The sequence below is a fragment of the Eleutherodactylus coqui genome, chromosome 6 (genome assembly GCF_035609145.1).
Source record: "Eleutherodactylus coqui strain aEleCoq1 chromosome 6, aEleCoq1.hap1, whole genome shotgun sequence".
Lineage (NCBI taxonomy): Eukaryota > Metazoa > Chordata > Amphibia > Anura > Eleutherodactylidae > Eleutherodactylus > Eleutherodactylus coqui.
In genome coordinates, this window is record NC_089842.1 from 134,224,749 (window position 1) to 134,247,273 (window position 22,525).

The 22,525-nt window shown below is 39.2% G+C and overlaps 1 protein-coding gene across 2 annotated transcripts in view; it reads left to right on the forward strand.

Annotated features, from left to right (window-relative positions):
• Nucleotides 1-22,285, forward strand: part of CA11 (carbonic anhydrase 11) — a 317,815-nt gene extending 295,530 nt beyond the window's left edge. For both annotated transcript variants that reach the window (XM_066605760.1, XM_066605762.1), the window contains 2 exons: nucleotides 19,511-19,676; nucleotides 21,687-22,285. In XM_066605760.1, coding sequence (XP_066461857.1) covers nucleotides 19,511-19,676; nucleotides 21,687-21,715 — 195 coding nt within the window. In that variant the 3' untranslated portion in view covers nucleotides 21,716-22,285. The remainder of the gene's footprint in view (nucleotides 1-19,510; nucleotides 19,677-21,686) is intronic.
• The last annotated feature ends 240 nt before the right edge of the window (nucleotides 22,286-22,525 follow it).

Genomic DNA, 22,525 nt, shown 5'->3' on the forward strand with positions numbered 1-22,525 from the left:
CCAGCATATAGCGCCCTTGTATAATGGCAGAAAAAGAGTAAGCCCTCTAGGAAAACCAGGATTGGATTGGAAAGTGTTAAAATTCATCAATCATTTTTTATTAGCTATTAAGCATTCATTTTTTATTAGTTATGTCTTAAATCATATAAATTATAAAGAATCGGTAAATATTTTATTTTGCATTTTAAATTTTTTATGGTATATCCAGCCTTGAGCTTGTTCTACTAAAGTTAGTAAAATGTGACTGAATTCACTATGCAGAGCATGTCTTCAACTCCTGTGATCAACATAAGGGCTGTCTTCATATCCCTATTAGGTGACTACCACATACCGAGAGATTTATTTTAGACTAGGAAATTCATTTTATGAGAGCAAAAAAACAACTACTGTATCTATAGATAGTGAAGAAAGAATAAAACGGAATGAATGAAACTTAGGGCTTAGTCAGACGGGCGTTTTTTGCCGCGATTTGCGCATGCGCATGCGTCCGGCGATTTTTTAAAACCATTGCTTCGCAATGGTATCGGACACATGAGCGCTTTTTATGCGCTCGTCCGAAAAATTATAGAACAAAAAATCGCAGATCGCACCTATCTGCGATCTGCGATTCCTGTTCGCTTCTGTATATGCGCTCAATGGGGCCGGCGGCAGCAGCGCCGACCCCATTGAGAACATATAGAAGACAAATCATTCTTCTCTGCCACAGCTGGAACAGCTGTGGCAGAGAAGAACGATGTTTGCCCATTGAATTCAATGGAGCGGCAATACAGCCGCTCCATTGAAAGCAATGGGCTGCCGGCGTGCGCGGGGTTAATTGTCGGGAAGGGGTTAAATATATAAACCCTTCCCTGCAATTCATGCTAAAATGTGTTAAAATAAAAAAAAATTGTATACTCACCTTTCCACTGCAGCCGGAGTCCAGCCGCGGCCGCTGTCAGTTCTCCTGAACTGCTTCTCGGCACTATTCAGCCGGCGGGGCTTTAAAATCCCCGCCTGCTGAATGATCTGCTCTGATTGGTCACAGCCTGACCAATCAGAGGCCGGTTTCACTCACACACCCATTCATGAATTCATGAATGGGTGAGTGACTGCTGCCTCTCAGCGCTGAGCCAATCAGGGGCAGGTCTGACTCACATCCATTCATGAATTCATGAATGGGTGTGAGTGAGGCATGCCTCTGATTGGCTCAGCGCTGAGCCAATCAGGGGGCAGGTCTGACTCACACCCCCTTCACACCCACTGCAGGACGGCTGCCCGGAGCTGCAGGCAGAAGGTGAGAATGCAATTTTTTTTATTTTAACACATTTTAGGATGGATTGCAGGTAAGGGCTTATATATTTAAGCCCTTACCGACAATTCATCCCGGGCTCGCCCGCAGCGCATTGCTTTCAATGGAGACGGCTGTATTGCCGTCTCCATTGAATGCAATGCGCTGGACAGCTCCGGCCCGTTTCTAATGAAACGCGGCTAGGAGCAGATTTTCGGGCGATTTGCGGGCGTCTTGCGCGCACCGGTCACGCGATTTGCGGATGCGCATCCGTCATGCGATCCGCAAATCGCGGCAAAAAACGCCCGTCTGACTAAGGCCTAAAGCAGATCATTATTTATTACAATTAATATTTTTACCTTCATCTTCATCATCATCATCAACATTGTCATCATTAGAATTGTCCTTAGCATTATTATTGCTGTCATTGACCTTTAATTAATTCTTAGAAACAAATAAACATATTAGTGGCACATTCTTACTTTCTCATTATATTTAAAATCCTCCACACAAAAATGAACGTAGACCTAATTTACATTATAGCAATAAAATATAGCATATTATACCTTCTGTAGTCTAAGATGAAAAATATTTTGTTCTTTTTGGATCTCTTTTTCAATATTATGTTTTTTACTTTGATACACTTACTTGATCAGATCCCTGTTAGGCTTCTTCAGCCTTTTATCTGTTACATTCCAATAGTTTCCATGTGAATTGCTCTAGCAAAAATGCTTTTTTACTTTCAAACATAAAAGAGAAATGTCAATCACTCAGAACTGATATTAATATCTTCTTGTCATGCTTGTACCACACAACCAGGAATGAGTTCATGCATGCGTTTTGAAATACATTTACGACCTAAAAGAAATCTGTCAGATACTTTGAGCCCTATAAACTAAGATTATGGGCTTAAAGTAGCTGACATGCTGAGTCTGGGGATGTAAGTTTTATACTTACCTTCCCTGCCATTCCCTTGGTGTCGGCTTTCAAACTTGCTGCTGAATTCTTCCAATGAACTACGTGGCGCGGGCATAGAATGACTATGTACCGCATGCTAGGTAGTCTGCAGAATGGATTGCAGTGGCAGGTTTGAGAGTTGACAGCAGGGGAACGGTGAGGAGGATAAGTATAAAATTTACACCCCCGGACTCAGCATGTCAGCTGCTTTTAGCCGATAGGCTTAGCTTATAAGACTCAAAGTAGCTGACCAAGTCTCTTTAAAAGGGTATTTTGGACACATTTTAAACTCTAATGTACATCACCACAATAACTATTTCTTGTAATAGGATCACTGAACATCTACTTTTTACATTTTTTATCTCATTTATGTCACGTGACCCTATGCCTGAAAAATATCTCCACTACCTCTGATGACACGTCCACATTAGTTACTTCCTCCTGTAGCCATAGCCTGCAATTTCCTGTAAGCAGTGCATGATGGGAGGACAGAAGCGAAAACCCTGTGCTGTATTGCTCATGTGCCGTTCAGAGTGCCGGAAGGTCCGGTCTGTCTGCCTGCAGGCTTTCTCTGGCTCTCTCAGTGAGTGGGAGGTTGGTGCTGGTAAGTTGTAGGACCTGTGAGATAGGGGCGGAGCTACAGCTCTGGCCAGTAAATAAGCTCTATGTATGCTGGGAGTTATAGGAAACAGCTGTATTTACTGTGGTAGTGATACATGAAAACACAGCGGCAGATCAGCGGCTACACGGCGTGAAGAAGAGGGTAAAGAGTAGCAGATGACAGGTATAGATTGCCACTACTTGGCTATACTTCCTGGATGTTAGCATTTGTATAATTTCCAGGATGTGCCTCCGATGAATGCGATCTGAATGGGGATGAATGATTGTATTAATGATTGTTTGTTTCCATCTGCTGCATGCAAACTGCAGTAAATGAACTATATGGTCGATCAGGACTTGTTAGCAGGTAGAATATCTGCCTGTATGAATCTACCTTTAAGGACCCTTTACATGGGCAGATAATCAGCCAAATAAGCATAAGTTAGAATGCTTATCTCAATTATTACTTCATGTAAATGGGGCAGCGATAAGCCGACAAACAAAGCAATTCCCGACTGATTGAATGTTTTATGTGGCCGAAAAAAATCATTGTTGATGGCAGCACATCTCCCCATGTAAACCAGAGATGAGTTGTCAACAATAATCAAAGTGTGTGGGGGACGAACAATTCTTTAACGATCATCCCCTGTGCAAGTTGCATCGATTTGTGTGAAGGCCATTTAAACAAGCGTCGATCGACTTGTTTCGTCATTGATCGGCACTCATCATGGGCCTGAAATTGACCCGTGTCAAAGGAGCTTTACTGACTGTAACAATGCCTCTCCAACTACATAAGCAAGATATGGAAGGATATCGAAAGATGATTGGTCCAAAATTGTTAAGGAGCATCAAATATAAAAATGAGATAATTTGTGAAAGGACACTGCAAAGAACGGAGAGGTGTTTCCATAACAACATCAAATCATACTGCTTTAGAAATATGACAGCTAGAATCTAATTGCTACGCTTCATATGACCATCTTCCCTTTCATTGCACCAGAGTGTAAGCCCCAATGTCTTTCATGCATGAAAAGCTACATAATGAGACATTACATCATATTGGGATATTAATATTTATTGACCCCCTCTACCTTCACAATAATACAAAAATCAATGCAAGCGGTATTTCTGTAAGCTATAACTTTAAGGGATGTGATGCCAGCACCTGTATAGTGTTTCTGAGGTATAATATATGTATATATATATATATATATATATATATATATATATATATATATATAACAAGGCAGCAACCAGATGGTACATGCATTTTAATGAGGAGTTGTAAATTGCCATTCACACATTGCGGTTGCACTCTATGTGCTTCTTGGCCCCCCCTGTGTTATTTTAAAAAATACAGCATGCCCCATCCCTAATATTAATGAGACTTTTTTTCCCAATGGCTACAAAAATCCTTTACAAATTTGATATGCTAATAAAAGACAAAAAGATAAAAAAAAATTTATGGTCATGGTGTATTGTGATGCATGTTTTCCAGCTGTATACATATATAGCTCTTTAATGCTTTCAAATAGATTACATGTTTATTCCATTTTTTTATCAAGTATGGCACAGCTCATTCCTTTTATTCATATGTATACAGCCATTATAAGGGAACTTAGTGCGGGTTTTTGTATGCTTTGGAATTGCGCTGCTTGCTCATTAGGTAAAGCAGCACATGGGTAAATTATTCCGAACATAGCAGATACTCTGAAAGGTGTATAATGAGCAGGGAATGGTAAACTTTACAATTATAAATGTAAACCAGACTCCTGAGACTCACAGATGTCCATCAATCTGGATATCCTCCATTGAGCTCTTTGAAAGCATATGGCTATTGAGAGTACCTGGCATCAAAACTACCTCACAGTGCCAATCCAGTACCAATACAAATGCCTGATACTAGATAAATAGCAACTGTCTACAGTAAGGTCAGGGTGGAAATGAAACTATTTAAGTATAACGTATGAATTAAAAGAAAAAAATATATATTATTACTGGTATAGGTACATGCAACAGATTTATTGCAGAAATGTTTGTGATTGTCTCATATGTCTAAATGGGACTTGGGGAAATGCGGGTGCTTGCCGCCAAAGAATCCCATTAAGATGAATAGCTCATGAATAGGATGGGGCATCCATAGTTGATCAGTGGGGGACCACTGCTCAGGATCCCCACTGTTCAGCTGATCTTCCGATCCAGTTGTCAGTGCAGCAGGCTGGATGTCATCATCAGTGGTCAGGGTCGAAAGTATAATAGGTGGCTTCACTTTCGTTGTAATCAATCAGAGTGAAGCCTATTGTTACACTTCTGGATCCTTATTACGGTCAGAACTGGAAATGTAATAGGAAGCATCCCTCGTATTAATTTCAATGGGAGTGAAGCTTCCTTTTATACTTTCAACCCTGACCACGAATGACAACATATAGCCTGCTGCACTGACAATGGGTCAGGCGATCAGCTAATCCCTGTTGATTAACTATTGATGACCTCTCTTGAGGATAGATTCAAATCTGATCAAGTGCCACATCTGGATGGAGTTTTTCAATGTCCATGCAGATGTATTCCTGGATGTGATTTGAACCTAAGACCAAGGAACTGAAAGGCAATAGTGCTAACAACTGAACCACAGTCATAGAAGAAAAAACACACTCATGCCGTTCCAATGATTTTTTGAAAATTGGGTCGGGCACTCTTGATCTGAATATTTTATTAATTTCTCAACATTATTCATGCTAACAATGTCTATAGTCTTTAAATAAGTCAAACAGTTAGGATAAGGAAATAAGAAATATGGCACAATATAGATAGAAATATATAGTGGGGTCCCAATGGTTACAGCAGTGTGTGGACATCTTACTATATGCTAGGACAGATAAGTATGCACTGGGCTGCTTCCTCCCCTCCCCAACACTACTGAGTATGGGAGATCTCTTAATAGATTTTCTTTGAAAAATATATCCTCCTCCCTCTTCTGAGTATTGCAAGCCACCTTAAAGTTATTAGTCTTGTTTTCAAGAACTGAGCCTGCAGCTGTATACCTATTGATGGTAACAGAAATCCTTTGTAATATCTGAGTTTGTTACAAATCATGTCACGTAGCATAATATCCTATACATAAGATTACAACATGAAGGATTATATGTATAGCAGAATCTTTCCTTCACAATACACCCTATTTCCATTTTCAATATACTGTAGATACCTTTAAAAACAGCAGCAGGGAGGTCAAAGCAGAACATAATATCGATGCTTTACTGAAAGCGAACCGTGATATGATACCAGTCATAACAAGAATGCTACTCACATGGGAAAAAAATTAATTAAGCTGATATTGTGGATGGATTGAATGTGGAAATATACCATGAAGTGCAAACACTTCATTTCAAATTCCCCGTGAGCAGTGCCGGTGATACAAACTGATGGATACGAAGAATGGGATGATATGTAGATGTTTGAGCTTTTCCCGATATTATAGAGATGATAATTAAAGTAAGTGTGTTGCCAGCATATGCAGCACAACATCAAAAAAAATCTCATGATTCTGGAAACTGTATGTACTCTAATGATAGGGAAAAGACACCCCATATGTATTATTTATTATTTTAATTAAATTTAGGGCAGTATTTTCCAACCAAATTTCCTAGGAAACCTGGGTTCCTCAAGCTCTGATGAAGGGTTCCTAAGAATATAAGGTCCCTAAAACAATAATTCTTTATTAATATGCGTTAAAAAACATTGGGCTCAAGACAGTCTCCAAATAATGGGGACAAAACATAAACAAAAAACAGACAATGGGCGAGACACATGTGCTCATAGACATCACAGTGTTATAGGAGTATAAGATCAGAGGGCCGCCAGTAACTCAGGTTGAGTCCAATATGAATCTGGGGTATTTGAGTTTTATAGTTAGAGGTCAGTATGATATATTACACCAACTTGCTCAATTTCCCTTTAATTTAGTTGGCACTCTGGCTCGACACTTTCTAATCTTATACGAAAGTAGCCTAAATAGATGAGCCGATATATTAGGCCCTAGTGAATTGAGATGATCTCCACTAGTAGAAATTCAAGGTTCTAATTCATTCAGAGTACATAGTTCGTTCAAGGTTCAATGCATTTCAGTCGGACCAACGACTTTTCAAGAACCGGGTGGTCAGATGTAAAAGATTGTGCATAGGTCTATCCGTATTCAACAGACGTATGACCTATAACATTAAGATAGTTAGTTGTTGTCTGAATTGGTGCCTATCATATCTTAGTGTTGGTAAACATTGAATTTAGAACCTCTAGATTGTTTTTCCCCCTCGAGGTATACTATAGGGTGATGCTCATTTGTTACACTTGGAGCTCCCCATATGACAGATAGCAGTGTCATAGGGAAACAATTCGTCCAAGGTAAGAATAATGTAGCCCACCTCTAGCTGGCCTGACGTTGGTCTGAGTGGCTTAATGATGCCACCACTTAGTCTAAGTGGCTTGATGATGCAACCCAATAGACGTTAGAATAGTGACACAGATGTCAGGCTATCCCAGCTAGGATCTCAGTGCTTAAGAAAGGGAGCACTACCCCTAAAGCTCAATCTACAGCTGCAGACAGTTCAAATTGCTTGCTACCAAAGCTAACTAAAGCCTGGGTCAAACAATCATTACCATGTAAATAGGCTATCCAGACTTAGCAGCAGCGCTGAGGAGAGAGCATTTCACTTTTTAAACTAATTGTAGAAAAAAGTGATATAGTTTGCTACTATAGCTAGCTAAAGCCTGGGTCAAACAATCGTGACCATATAGCTAAGCTGTCTAAACTGAGCATCAGAACTGAGAGAGAGAACAATTCACTTGTTAGGCTAATTGTGGATAAAGATAGAGAGTGATATAGCCTCCTGCCCATCATATATCGGCTCATCTATTTAGGCTACTTTCGTATAAGATTAGAAAGTGTCGAGCCAGAGTGGCAATTAAATTAAAGGGAAATTGAGCAAGTTGGTGTAATATATCATACTGACCTCTAACTATAAAACTCAAATACCCCAGATTCATATTGGACTCAACCTGAGTTACTGGCGGCCCTCTGATCTTATACTCCTATAACACTGTGATGTCTATGAGCACATGTGTCTCGTCCATTGTCTGTTTTTTGTTTATGTTTCATCCCCATTATTTGGAGATTGTCTTGAGCCCAATGTTTTTTAAGGCATATTAATAAAGAATTATTGTTTTAGGGACCTTCTGTGATTAGGGCTTTTATAAAATAGTTCCCTCTGCCTCTGTGGTTCCTTAGAATATAGCAACAATAAGGTTGATCCCTTTTATAATAGGGAAGCAAACTGATGTCAACCTACTCAAAGATGCAAAGCAGTACATATGCAAGCCAAACTAAAGCACTTGTTAAGAATTATAGAATGTTTTACTCCCTTTTATAGGAATGGAAATATTTTTGTGGGGATCTCTTGTGGTAATGAAGTTGCGAGTTGCTGGTCTAGGTTGTAGAAAGTTGTTCAATTTTTTTACAAAACCCCTTAAAGACCAAGGCACTTTTGAAATTACCTCCTTGCTATCCTTTACTAAGGGTCATTTACCTCAGTACTGTATATAGGTGGTAGTTGCCTGGTAATCATCTTTTTCTCTCTGGTGATTTAGTAGTTTACTTTATAATTATTCTGACCTTGCTGTAATACACTTCAAACTGTGCAGTCTTTCTACAGTTATTGGCATCCCTGAAAATTGTCAAGACAGGTAATCAATAAATGATCAGCGTGGGGTCTGCCACTTGGAATCCTTATCGATCAGCTAATGCCTGGTGCTGCTGTCAATGTGGTCAACACTGGAAGCAGATAGTGCTTAAAATATCGCATCAGCCCAGTGTGGCAGTGTAGGGACAGCTCTCATGGAATACAAACCCAAGCCACTGTGCTACGGACAGCATGACAGTGATCCAGGGAATTAGCTGATCAGCAGGAATCCCGAACAGTGAACCACCGCCGTAAATTAAATGATCACCTGTCTGTAGAACAGGTCACCAATAGCGGAAATCAAAAGAAGTCCTGGACACCTCCTTTTAAGTAAAAATAGAAGTGGAGAGGAGCTGCTACCGTTAAAAAAATGTCATTCTTTATTAAGTAAAAAAAAAGCATACAGCTCACAGGTTCGCGCTGAACGCGTTTTGGCTATAGTAGCCTTTATCAACAGCTATGAGGTATGAAATACACAAGACATTTATAGACAAAACAAATTAAAATCAAAGAAGCAATACCTGTGTGTGCTAGCTTGTCAGGAGGAGAGATGGCTGAGGAATGGTGTGGAGGGTGTGTTCCTTTTAAGTACACTATGTAAATTATTTCTTGAAATAAGGTGAAACTGCATGGATATATACATATATATTTATATATAAACTTCTATTTTGATACAGAAAAAACACAAGACACAATATAACAAAATAAATATTTGCAGGAAAAAAGAACACAAAGTAAAAACAATGCCAGGACACAATTAATGGCACAAGGGAATAAATTAGTCTAACTTGTGATTAATTAAAAATTAGACTCACCTGTCCCTCATTGTCAGTGAAATGTAATTGTTCTCAGCAAGACAAACTGAGTAAACTTGTAGATATGATACCTTTTAATGGCTAACAAAAAGACATGATGTTATAGCAAGCTTTCCAGTTTACTCAGGGTTCTTCTTCAGTCTTGATGGAATAGATCCAAAGAAGCATAGATATAAATACACATACATATGAAAAGGCACAGACATGGTGTGATTAATTTGCCCTATAGCAATACCAGAACAGGAAGAGTAGTGGAGTAAATACTTAATTAGTCCACTGATAAGAGATAGGAAAGTTTTATGGTCTCTAAATTGGTGTTAGGGAGTCACGAGGCCAGCGTGTTCTCTGCTCCAGATTTTTCATATTCTCCACTGATGTATGAATCCACTTTCCATGTTAATTTCAGTCTTGAGAGTGTCAAAGATGGTTATAAACTTCAACCAGAGGCTGGACAAATATCTGTCTAGGATTATTTAGTGAATCCTGCATTGAGCAGGGGCTGGAACCTATGACCCTGGAGGTCCCTTGCAACTCTGTTTTTGGAGAAAGCTGAAATGTGCTATTAAGAAAAGGAATCCTAAACTTTACACTATACAACAGTTTATAGCCACATTTAAACCGCCTATTCAGGAATATCTGAGAATTAATCAAATATCCACTCCCGCCTCTATGCTACTTTTACCCATATCATTTGAAGCTACCTGTGCCAGAAACCCTTCTCAGAGAGGAATGCTTTCATATTTATATATAATACACTAAACTAACCCCTGCCTGGGGAGAAGCTTGTGTTTTTGAGGAGATGGGAAGCAGACATACAGCTTAAGCTGACCAATGACAGATGGCAGCATTGCTGTTTCACGATCTCCAAAGGTAGCCACCATGTCTCCATTATGGAAACTTCAATTAAAATTTTACATAGAACATATTTAGTTCCACAGAGATTGCACCATCTCTACCCATCCTTTCGAAGATGCCAAGAAAGGGGGGATTATGCTTCATACATGGTGAACATGCCCGGAGGTCAAAAGGCTATGGTCACTGGTTCACAATCTTCTCAACCAACTAATTGTGGGTCCGATTCCTAAATCCCCTACAGTGTTCCTGCTGGGGGACTGTCCTCTGCGATTTAGTTATCAAGCTCATAAACTGATTCAATATGTATGTATGGCTACAAGAATCCACATTGGTTTTAAATGGAAGTTGTCCACTCTCTCCTTCCCGTGGGGGTGCTTAATAGAATATCCTCAATAATGCTATATGAAAGAACTCATGCAATTAGAACAGACACTATGACAAATTTCTAGAAAACCTGGCAACCTTGAATTGAATGTCAGAGATCCCAGGACTATGCCATAATATATTATCTACTTAAATACTATTCTAGTGACCAAGTACACACGTCATATAGATAATTCTGAATGAGGATGTGGACTCTTGGCGACCCATTGGTTTAAATTCCCATGTTGATCCTTTTTTTTTACCCCTATTTACTTGTGATCCATTAGCCAATGTAGGCATATATCATTTTTGATGGCAATATTTGGCCCTCTGTGAGGCGGCTTAAGAATTTTACCAGCCTATTATATGTGTGAATATAAAATACAGTGAAATCCTTTGAAACTAAGAAAAGGAACCCTGCAAACATTCAAGATTTAAAAGAACTGCAGTAGAATAATGAAAGAAACTACCAGCAGACAGGTGCAAGAAGCTCACAGATAACTACAAAAACATTTGGAGGTTGTCACTGTTGCTAATGATTGTGCAGTCAAAAATTAGGAAAGGGTGGACCATTTCAGAGAGCTAATATTGTAGGCTTGAAAGACACTTCAGGAAAACTGCAGCCTCATCCCCAAGAAATTAAAAACATATTCTTCAAGTTTTACTCAAAACTCTATTCGCAATCACATTTAGGAGTAGAGGGGGCAGAGGACATGTTTTCAGACATAACATGGCCCTTGCTGACTGAGGAACAAAACTTGGAACTAAATTCTCCCATAGATATAATGGAAATTAAGAACTGTATTAAAAATGTGGGCAATAACAAGTCCCCGGAACCAGATGGGTATATGGTTGAGCTTTTCGCCCCTCTACTTGAAACTCTGTTTAATGGGTATATGCGTGACAGTCCCATTCCTTCGGACATAAACACAGCCCATATTAACCCTTTCCAATCCACTGTCTGACGTCTGAAGACATTCTGATTGAAGGCTGTACAGCTCCGATGTCGGAAGATGTCCAGCAGGGTATTCTTACTGTATATTACTGGCCGCTCTGTTGTCGGGGGCCTCTCCAGCATGTCCCATACCGCAGTACTGGCTCTTGCCAGCAGATGGCACCATTGTATAATGGCAGAAAGAGAAAGCCCCCAAGGAAACCCTGAATCCAAAATTGGATTGCAAAGGGTTAAACTGTTACCCAAGCCTGGAAAAGATCTTACAGAAATAAAATCATAGCAACCAATCTCCTTAATCAATACCGACCTAAAGTTGATGGCAAAAATTATGGCAAATCGACTTGCCAATATCTTGCCCCAATTAATTTCCCCACTGCAAACTAGCTTTACAAAAGGATGCTCGGCCATCATGAACATTTGGAAAATCTTGACAGTGCTTGATGACATTAAATTACACCATTCTGCCCATCCTACTCTGGCACTTTTCGCAATGGATGCGGAAAAGGCATTTGATAATGTCTCGTGGAAGTGGCTAAAAGTGGTAATGGACAGGATGGGCTTTATAGGCCTCTTCTGCTCCTATTTATGGAAGTGTACTCATCTCCTCAGGCACAAATTTATACACCAGGTATTCTTTCTCTACGATTCCCCCTACAGAAAGGTACCAGACAGGGATGCCCGCTCTCTCCACTTTTATTCAACTTTGCCATAAAACCGTTGACAAGACAACTAGAAGGGACTACAGACAATGCTATTCGCGGATGATATTTTGATGGCACTTGGCAGTCCGCACACTGATTTGCCACAGGTTTTTGCTATATTAGAATCTTTTGGGAAGAAATCAGGTTTTAGGGTAAACACTACTAAATGTGAATTGCTGAACATATTCCCCCGTGGCAAACTTACTGGCATAGATCTCAAAAGTTGCCCCCGTCAGTATAGTCAAAAATAGAATTAAATACTTGGGAATAAATATAGGCAAGAGACCAGAATCCGTTTACTCTCTAAACTGCCCCCCATTAATACTAAAGATAATAAAAGAATTGGATAGATGGGATAATCCTCCCTATCCCTCCTGGGGAGATGCCACTTAATTAAAATGGTCAACTTCCCAAGACTCCTTTACCCTCTGCAGACAATACCCCTCTTACTACAAAGGTGGGACTTGAAGAAATTACATACGGCATTTACGGCCTTTATTTGGTCTTGGAGGCGAGCACGTATTACCCTGAAAAAAGTGATGCTTCCCATGGGTGGGGGCAGAGTAAACTTCCCAGATATCCCTATGTACAATGTTGCTAGCCTTATGCGGCATTCTTTGGACTGGATAAGGGGATCTAGTGATTTTTCTAATAATGACTTAGAGGCGGAATTAGTCAATCCATGGATCGTAAACACTCTCTTGCATACAGGTTTTTCTAATCTTCCCAATGAAAGAAAGCATTCTATATTGGCTGGAACTCTGTGAGAAAGGCGATATCAAGTGAACGGTGGCGGGAAACATATTTTAAAACAATTCACTGAGCAATTTATGGGTTTGACAAACCGCAGAATCCAAATGGCCCAACAAGGCTGCAAGCTTGCCCTAGATGTACCATGCCTATATCCAATTTTTTACATGGCATTTGACAATGCCCGAAGATTAGTAGATACTGGGATGAGATTCAAAAATTGGTACAAGACATAGATGGTCAGAACCTGTAATTAACACCACAATTATTTATACTTCACCAATTACCAGAACAGATGAGAAAGGTTAATATGACACATACCATACTCCTAATCAGCAAGAGATGCTGCTACCCAAACCCCTGGGGATAAACAATGTCTTACAATAGTTAAAACACCTTCTGAAAATTGAAAGAACTGAGATTGAGCGATGTGTGGAATCTCAAGCCCCAAAAGTTTTCGAAAAGTGGAGGGAATTCATGGAAAAATTTCTTAGACACAGGGAAATTATGGACTGTATGTCCCAGTTCACCAATACTACTTGGTATCTTAATCATGATGGCATGGAAAGACTAGGAATATTAAAGGTAATGTGACTGACCGGGGAAAGGAGGAAGCCGCTAGGGAGATATGAAGCGGAATAGTGATACTAAGGTGGTTGTTATAGGTTTAGTATATAATGTTGATTATTAAAGGGATATGTAAGGGAGGGGGGAAGAGGGGAATAAAATGTTTAGAAGATATATAGAGGAACGAGAGATAATGATTTTTGCATAAACTACAGAGATTGTTCAATATTGTTATATAATCAGACACTGCAATTTACCTGTAAAAACAACATATGCTGTACGGGTTTCTTCGTGGATTCTATTTATAGTAAGCCCATGTATGTATTCTATGAGAATTTCAATAAAAATGAGTTATTAAAAAAATTAGAAAAGGGTGCCTCTAATCCTGTCCATATCATAAACTGTACTATCATTACTCTTTATTTCTTTATAAATGGCTGCATATATGTTGACCAGTAAACTCTCTTGTTGAATATATGTGGACATGCTATGAAAGAAATCTAAGGACACAAAGTTAGCACATATCCGCTTATCCGCTTATTTCTGAAAATATTGGATTTTTTGTACTAAACTGTCAAGGGTGCCAACATTGTTGACCCCAACTGTAGTTCTGGTTTAGAGCATATTCTCCATCCTGGATCAGGAGACTTTATTAATCTCCTCCTTCCAAGAAGTAGACGTAGCATGATTCTTGTGCTAGTTTCACCCTCCATTAAATACTTGTATGAAGAAGTATTTAGTAATTGGTGTGCTCAAACTCTATAAGATAGCGCAATAAATGTTTCCTTTTTTCCTGTGGATTACACTGCTTATCTTCATTAGTACTGTGAAAGTAGCCTTATGGTCCTGACCTAAACAAGAGGAGTACTAAAAAGTAATAGTATATAATGTCTATTAAAGTTTCCCAAGTAATATTGTTTATACGTTTTGCCTGAACGGTTGAGTACAGTTAGGGCTCAGTCACACGGGCGCATCGGCACCCGTACACCGCCGCCGATGCGCCCGTGTGACTGACAGTTAGAAGACGGCCGTACCTGAAGACGGACATCTCTCTGCAGTGCTGATGAAAGAACACATGACCGGCAATGAAGCCGATCACATGTTCTTTCCTCCAGCGCTGCAGAGAGATGCCCGTCTTCAGGTACAGCCATCTGCTATCTGCAGTAACACGGGTGCCGATGCGCCCGTGTGACTGAGCCCTTAGAATGTATTTATGTTCAAGGTTGCTTCTATGTCTTTCCTTATAAAAAAAAAGATATATATTGGTCGTCTAGATTCTAGTAAATGTAAAATCCATGCCTAGATCCAACCACAGATAAGGTTAAACTGCTCTTTCAGGTGTGCATGTCATTGTGATCTATAGTGCATTGGCGTGGACCAGTGGATTAGATGTTGACAGAACATAATGTATATTTCACAGCGCGTTCTTGTTAATCCAACTTTTAATTCTATAAAGAAATTCTAAGCAGTAAATGTGGGCCGTTGCATTACAGAATATAGTTTTGTTTTCTTCGTACGAAGCACTTTGTAGTATAGTCGAATAAATGTAAAATGACAGTGGGAAATAGAACATATAACATTCTAAATAAGCAGGTTACCAGTTAAATGTGTGCTATAGCTTTACCAGTGCCTGCGGCCAAAAAGTAGGTTTATTCAGTTATGAGCATCAGTAAGAAAGGATACATTTGTGCCGCATACAGGAGGAATAGACACAGGGAATAATTACAAAGCATGGAAAGTGCTGGAAACCCTTGCTAGGTTCAGCATGACTTTTTAGTTGAATGTATGAGCCAAAAGCGAGATTTAATACCCGACCAATTTGGACTCAGCTGTTTCACTGCTAGGTTCCACCTCTTGCACCTGCAATACTTTTATCAACTCTAATCCTTAGTAACCACAGTTACCATAGTGAAAGCAAATTTTATACAATTACTAAACAGATCTAAAAATTATTATTAAAGCCGTAGAAATTGCATGATTATAATAAAATCACGACGCGAAGCAAAAAAAACGAAGGGGGATGCAGTAGATACCGAAGTTACTTTATTTACATTTAATTATGCGCAGTTTAGGACAAATACATAACAGTTTTGCATTAACTGTAGCTGTGGGAATATGGAATACTGGCAACAGAACCATAACCCTTTAAAGCACATCAAGATTCGCAGGACTATTCTGGTAGTGTTGTATAAAACATATTGCAGAATTACTGGAATATGCATAATTAACATCGTGATAGAAGTGAGCTCAGAATTCTAAGCTGTCAGAAGTCATGTCATTAGTAAATAGCAATGTGGCGCACTGAATGACAATCAACCTGACTGCTATAATTCACTGGCGGTGGCTCGATATAGCATCTGTACTTCATTTGAGAGAATTTCACCCCTGGGCTGTTGTGTTGTTAAGCCGGGAAATAGATGGCAGATTTGTTGCTTGTTATGCACCCTTCTGCAGAGTCTGAGAGAAAGAACAATAAGATGATGCTTCATGATTTCGGAGCACACAAACTTATGTGTAAAGACACTTTTTTTTTTTTTGGAATTTCATTACCATTCAAAGTAGCACACAAAGGACTGTCAGCAGCTCAGAGATACTTAGTGACTGTTTATGATAAAACGAAGACACCGATTTAATATGTAGGTGAATTTATTGTGTGTGGATTATGCAAATATGTCATTATTGTATTTAATGCTTCTGTTGGAGTCATGTTTTAAACTTTTGCAAAGAAAACATTCAGAATTCATGAAGATGCGTCCTGCCACTAATTATCTGGTGCTCGGATGTCAAAAGTACATCAGCATAGAGTGGATACAGTGTTGTGCTGTAACAAGTCAGCTGCTATGGTTACAAGACATATACCATACTAACATTTAGACATGTTAAAGTATTTTTCACTTTTCGTTAACCCATTACCGTTGCAGCTTGTGTTATTTTTTTGTTGTCATTCTTTATCTTCGCCTACAAAGAGGCATAACTATATTTTTAGTCTATTCAAATAGCTGTAGGAGGGCTTGTTTTTTGTGGAATGACTTGTATATTATAATGGCACCATTTAATATACCAAATAGTATATTGAGAAATTTAAAAAAAAATTATTTGTGGGGGGAATAGAATAAAATACAATTGAACTATGTTTTGGGGGGATTTTGTTTGTAAGGTGTTCACTGTGTGGTACAAATGACATGTTCATTTTAGGGCTTTTTTACACGAGCGTATATCAGCCGGTGTTTTCATGGCCGGCCGAAATGCACTTTCATCTGAGCAGTTCCTCCCTTCCCTCCCCCTCACTGGCTCTCTGCCTCTCTCCTCCACTCTGGTGTTTGCAATGGGAGGGAGTGGGGCGGAGCTTAGCTCCACCCCGTCCCGCCCACTCCCATTGCAAACCACTCAGAAGTGAGGAGAAAAGCAGAGTGTCGATGAGGGGGAGGGAAGGGGGGACTGCTCAGATGGAAGTGTATATCGGCCGGCTGATATACACTCGTGTAAATAAGCCATTATATTGAGGGTGAAACGATACTCATCTTATATAGTTTTTCTTAGGTTTTACTACTTTCACTAAATCACAATTTTTTTTTTTCAGTGAAGAACTTTTTCTTAATATTATCATATTCTGAGACCCATAACATTTTTATGTTTTCATAGATGACATTTTATTTTTTGGGGGGGTTTGCTTGGTCAAACTGTAGTTTTTACATTCTGGGATATATGAAAGTTTTTGACAACTTTTTATTCAATTTTTTTCTTTATGTTTATCTTGCAAGATAAATAATGTGATATTTTATTAGTTGAGACATTTATGGATGAGACAATACTGATTGTTTATTTTTTCATTATTTAGAATTTTTCACTTAAGATGTGGGGAAAAAGTTTTTTTCAATATTTTATTCAGTTCTTTTACATTTTTTAGTCCCACTAGGGGAACTTACCATGCATTTGCTTGATCACATTATATAAAACCGGCAGTACTCCTGTTTTTCACTGCATTGTGCACTCAGAATTCTCCTATAACACCATGTCTTTGGCAGGGTATGTTAGTGGTACTAAGATCGCAGACTTGGGCTACTTCACTAGGACACCAGATGTCACGACAACCCCTCAGCACAGAGATTGCTTTATTGTCTCATTGGGGCAGTCAGGTGATAAGGGTAGCCTCCGCCCTTTGTCTAACGTCTTAGATGCCATAGTTGCTACTGACCTCCAATTGAAGCCGTTTCATGAAGGAGTCGGCAGCAGCTATGCATGGAGCTGGTTCAGTTCTTGAGACTGCTTCATACATTCCCCTCTGACAACTTCTTTAATAAATGTATGGCGGATGTTGTGAAAGGGTTAAAATATGTTATTCATCTGATATGTTAAAAAGTATTACATAATATAAATATTGTCACATTAGTAGATTGCGACAATGCTCTGTTTTTTTATTTGCAGGGTGCCGGTACTGTAGATAGCTACATTGTAATGTAAGGGCTAGAGATGAGCGAACATACTCGTTTCGAGTAATTACTCGATCGAGCACCGCGATTTTCGAGTACTTCCGTACTCGGGTGAAAAGATTCGGCGGGCGCCGGGGGGCGGCATGGCGGAGCGGGGGAGTAGCAGCGGGGAACAGGGGGGAGCCCTCTCTCTCTCCCTCTCCCCCCCACTCCCCGCTGCAACCCCCCACTCACCCATACGCCCCCCGAATCTTTTCGCCCGAGTACGGAAGTACTCAAAAATCGCGGCGCTCGGGCGAAAAAGGGGCGTGGCCGAGTGGGTTTGCTCATCTCTAGTAAGGGCCCCTCTAGTAAAAAATGTTCTTATTCATTATGTAACTGCTTCCCAATATTTATAACTCAGCTAGTATTGTATTTCAAGGGTTGAATTTCGCAGGGCGATTCCACAGCATAAATGGACATGCTGCAGAATCAGAATATGCCATGTTTTAATCTAAATGGCAATCTTGGGGTGCTTTGAGATGTGGCAGAAAAATTCCACCAGTGTAAAATACCAATAACTATTTACACAAACTGCACATTTCAATGAATGGGGGCATGTTTGCATGTTTTTTTGTGTGAATACCTAAAAAGTAGAGTAAAACATGCTTGCACAAATATAGAGCACATATGCGCGCACCCCCTTGTGACACCAGCCTAAGACCAATCTCGGTGCAGATTTTGACATGGAGGATTTTATCCTCCTTACATACTTTTTATCCTGCAGTGTTGATGCACAAGCAAGAAATTTTTACATTCTTTCTTACTTGTGGGACCATAATAATAGTTCAACCAGTCCTAGGCACTAACTCTGAATATGCCACAATTAAGCCAACCCTTTTCTACCTCATGACATACATTTGCATCATGGGTGGAGAGTAGTTAGCATGAAATGCTATGCCTTCACAGTGTAATGCTGGTACAGGAAGTTAAGCGCATGATATCAGCAATGGCCGAGTTTGGAACTCGCTCCAGACGGGTTGTTTTGGCATCCGGTAACCAAACAATGGCCTCCAGAACTGCCATCTAAGGAAGCCTAGAGCAAGGCTTAATAGGTTGCTTGTCAGTGTAACTGTGAAAGCAATAATACTATGAGATTGGATATTCAAAAAAAAATTTAAGAAAAATTGTGGAAAAATTAAAAAAAAAATAAAAAAATATTGCCTTTTTTATCTCATCAAGTCTTTTATTATTGGATACATTTTGAAAAAGTATACATAGTTGTTATTGTGTCAATAACAACTGGAACTGTAAAATTGTCCTGTCTATTCCACATGATGAATACTGTAAAAAAATTAAAAACCATGCAGTTTTTTGGTCATTTTGACTTCCTTAAAAATCTGATAAAAGTGATCAAAAAGTCAAATGTACTCCAAATGGTACCAATAAATACCAGCCCCAGCATAGCTCTGTCGACAAAAAACTATATAAAGTTTGTACTGCCATAATAGTTATATTTTTTTTTTATTTCTCATTAAGATGCATTCCCTCCGTCTTCTGAGCCAGAACCAACCATCACAGATCTTCCAAAGTATGAGTGACAATTTCCGCCCAGTGCAACCACTTTTCCATCGAGGGATGAGAGGAAATCTTGATTTCAGTAAACCAGGACGGAAATGTAAAGGAGCAAACTACAAACTTCATGGTATGATTAATTCTGTAAAAAAAGAAAGTTCATCCAGCTTTAGAGGAAGTGGAATAAAATGTATCATCATTGGAGACAAGTAAAATCCAGAGAAACGTGACTCCCCACACGCAAACGTGTTTAAGATGTAACAAATGGCCTTCATTGCACCATTGCCAGACAACCAACGTCATATTTAAAGCAATGAATAACCAATTAGCAATCATAAACTGCAGCACATGACAGCGGGTAATGAGGAAGTCCATCCCTGCTCTCAATAAAAAACAATTAAATTAAAGTATAAACACATGACATGTAAGAACTGTAGTCTTTCTGTTCCCTTCCTAGGGAGGTGGATGAACTTTCCTTTTCTACGTGATTCTACGTGATTGTTCCCTGGCTATGCATGATCTGTTCTTCGGAGTAGATGGATATACTCAGGAATGGTGAATGGTTTGCCCTTTCTTTTTTATGGATAAATTCCACAAATTTAAAGGGGGCTCACAAAGAAATAGGGGAAAAAACGGTACTGAAAAAAATGTAGTACATTAGAGGATTTTTAATTATGTAGTTTCCTTGTGGTCACAGAGTAGCTGCAAAGGAGAATTTCTACTGAAACTTACCAGCTATTTATTAGTAAATCAGAGCGGCAGCTAAAGTTTGATAATCCTGTTTGTTGCTCTTGAAGACACATAGATGTATTTTTCTATTCAGTTGCAGTAGCCTTTTTTTATAAATGTGATAGCAGGAAATGTAGCCATATTGTCCAACATATATCATGTCAGAAGATATCACTCGTGGGATCAAGTACCCCTTGACAATTTCCTAATCAAAGGAGCTTCTAATCCAAGAGACTTTAATTTTGTGGCTGGAAATCTACAACTACAAATTGATGCTACAGTCCAAATGCATTCAGTAGTTTAGTGCTGTTTTTGTCAAAATATTAGCTTCATTTTCATAGCTTTTTAACCCAGTTGTTTAGTTTAGGGCCAGTCTAACATCACCGGATTTGAATTGCGGATTCCACACTCGGAGTCTGCATGGATGATCCACGGTAAAACACGGGCATTGAAAGACGTGTACTTTTGATTATTCCTTCACACTCATAGATATGAATTGCGTATTCAGCGAGTGGAAGAAAAATCACAGCATGCTCTATTTTGCTGCGGAATCCATATGGACGGTCTCCATTGAAGTTAATGGAGGTGTTCAACCCGCAGCTGATACGCAATTAAAAATGCATGTGGGTTGCGATTACCCACATCATCGTTAAGCGACAGCGCAGGAAATACAAACAAAGTTTTAAAAAAAACGTATACTGAGCTTGATCGCCTGTGAGCCTCCACGGTCATCAGCAATGCAGGGACTTGCAGAATGCAAGACCACCAGCCAGACTCACATGCAGAATCCGACCCGCTCGTGTGAGCCTGGTCTAATGGCAGCACTTCCAATAGTTCCAGTTTACCTGGTGTCGAGAGGGCATGCAGCCCTACATAGCTGCATCTTTTACTGAAATGGGCAGTAAGACCCTGTTTTAGGCTACTTCATACAAAGGTATTGTGGTCGTTATTTTGCATCAGTATGTGTAAGTCAGAAACAAAGGTCTTACTCCTCGTTTTAGCTCACAAACACTGATGGAAAATACTGACTAAGACACTGCTGTATGAAAATGGCCTAAGGATTCAATTAACACAAACCCTACAACATTAGCAAACAAGGGTGTTGGGAATTAACAAAATGATCACAGAATGGAGATGGGGCTAACAAGCACCAAGTCCTCCTGTCACAGTTGATTAGTGGTCTTGGTTGTGTTACCCAGAACCATAAGGAGGGCCCCATTTTAATTCTTTCAGTAGAGTACTACCCACCTCTATGTTTGACCCTACTTAGGTGCACTAATACAAGTAGGCAAAGACTCTGAGGCATTTAAGACAAATCTGGCAAATATGTTGACCTAAAGTCCAAGTACATATTTTTACACATTAGTTGTTGCATATTCATCTCATACGTATCTCTTTTCTTATATTACAGTGGACTGGCCATCGTCTTCCAAGAACTGAGCAATTTATACCACTTTTGTCCAACCTGCAAAGATTCCAAAACAACTTTTGTCACAAGGTCAAAGAACGTAAAAGGGAATATTAACTACTCATGTTTCAATAGCAAACTTTTACAGAAAAATGGCAAAAAAATGTCAAGAAGGACTCGCTGTACAGCGTCTGTGGTTATGTGGGAATTAACTATTTTCAAGAAGCTCAAGCTGATTGTCAGTCTCTAATCTCCATTCTGCACAGGACTTAATAATGTTGAATATATCTTGTCTATAAATTATTTTAAGAGGAAACAATGTAATTCCAAACACAAGTTCTGATAAATTATTCAACATCTAGGAAATGCACTGAAATGAATGTTTCCTGAAAATGCTTGTGTGGAAGTACACACTGTGCAGAACTGTACTGTTTTGTTCAATGAACTTGCCTGCATTAATATCCAGTCTGTGATATAATTTAATGAAAAGCATGTAGGTGATCAGCAGGTGAGAGCAACAATATGACAAAAAGGTAAATTCACTCTTTATAACATTCTGACTTTATGTTGCTAATAATAAAATCTATTAACGTTCCACATTAGACTTCTTTCAACATGGCTTTTATTGATCTAATCTAAATCTGTAAGAAGAAGACAACCAAAATGACTTCAAGGGAACCTGTCACCATAAGGGCAGCATATGATAGTGACAGGCACAGGGATTACAGTAATATGTCTTCTGTATGTATCTGTGCAGTAGTTTGGGAGAAACATGAATTTTATTTGTAGCAGCAGCACATAGTGGACTACTTCACAATATTTATGAACTTTAAATAGCCACA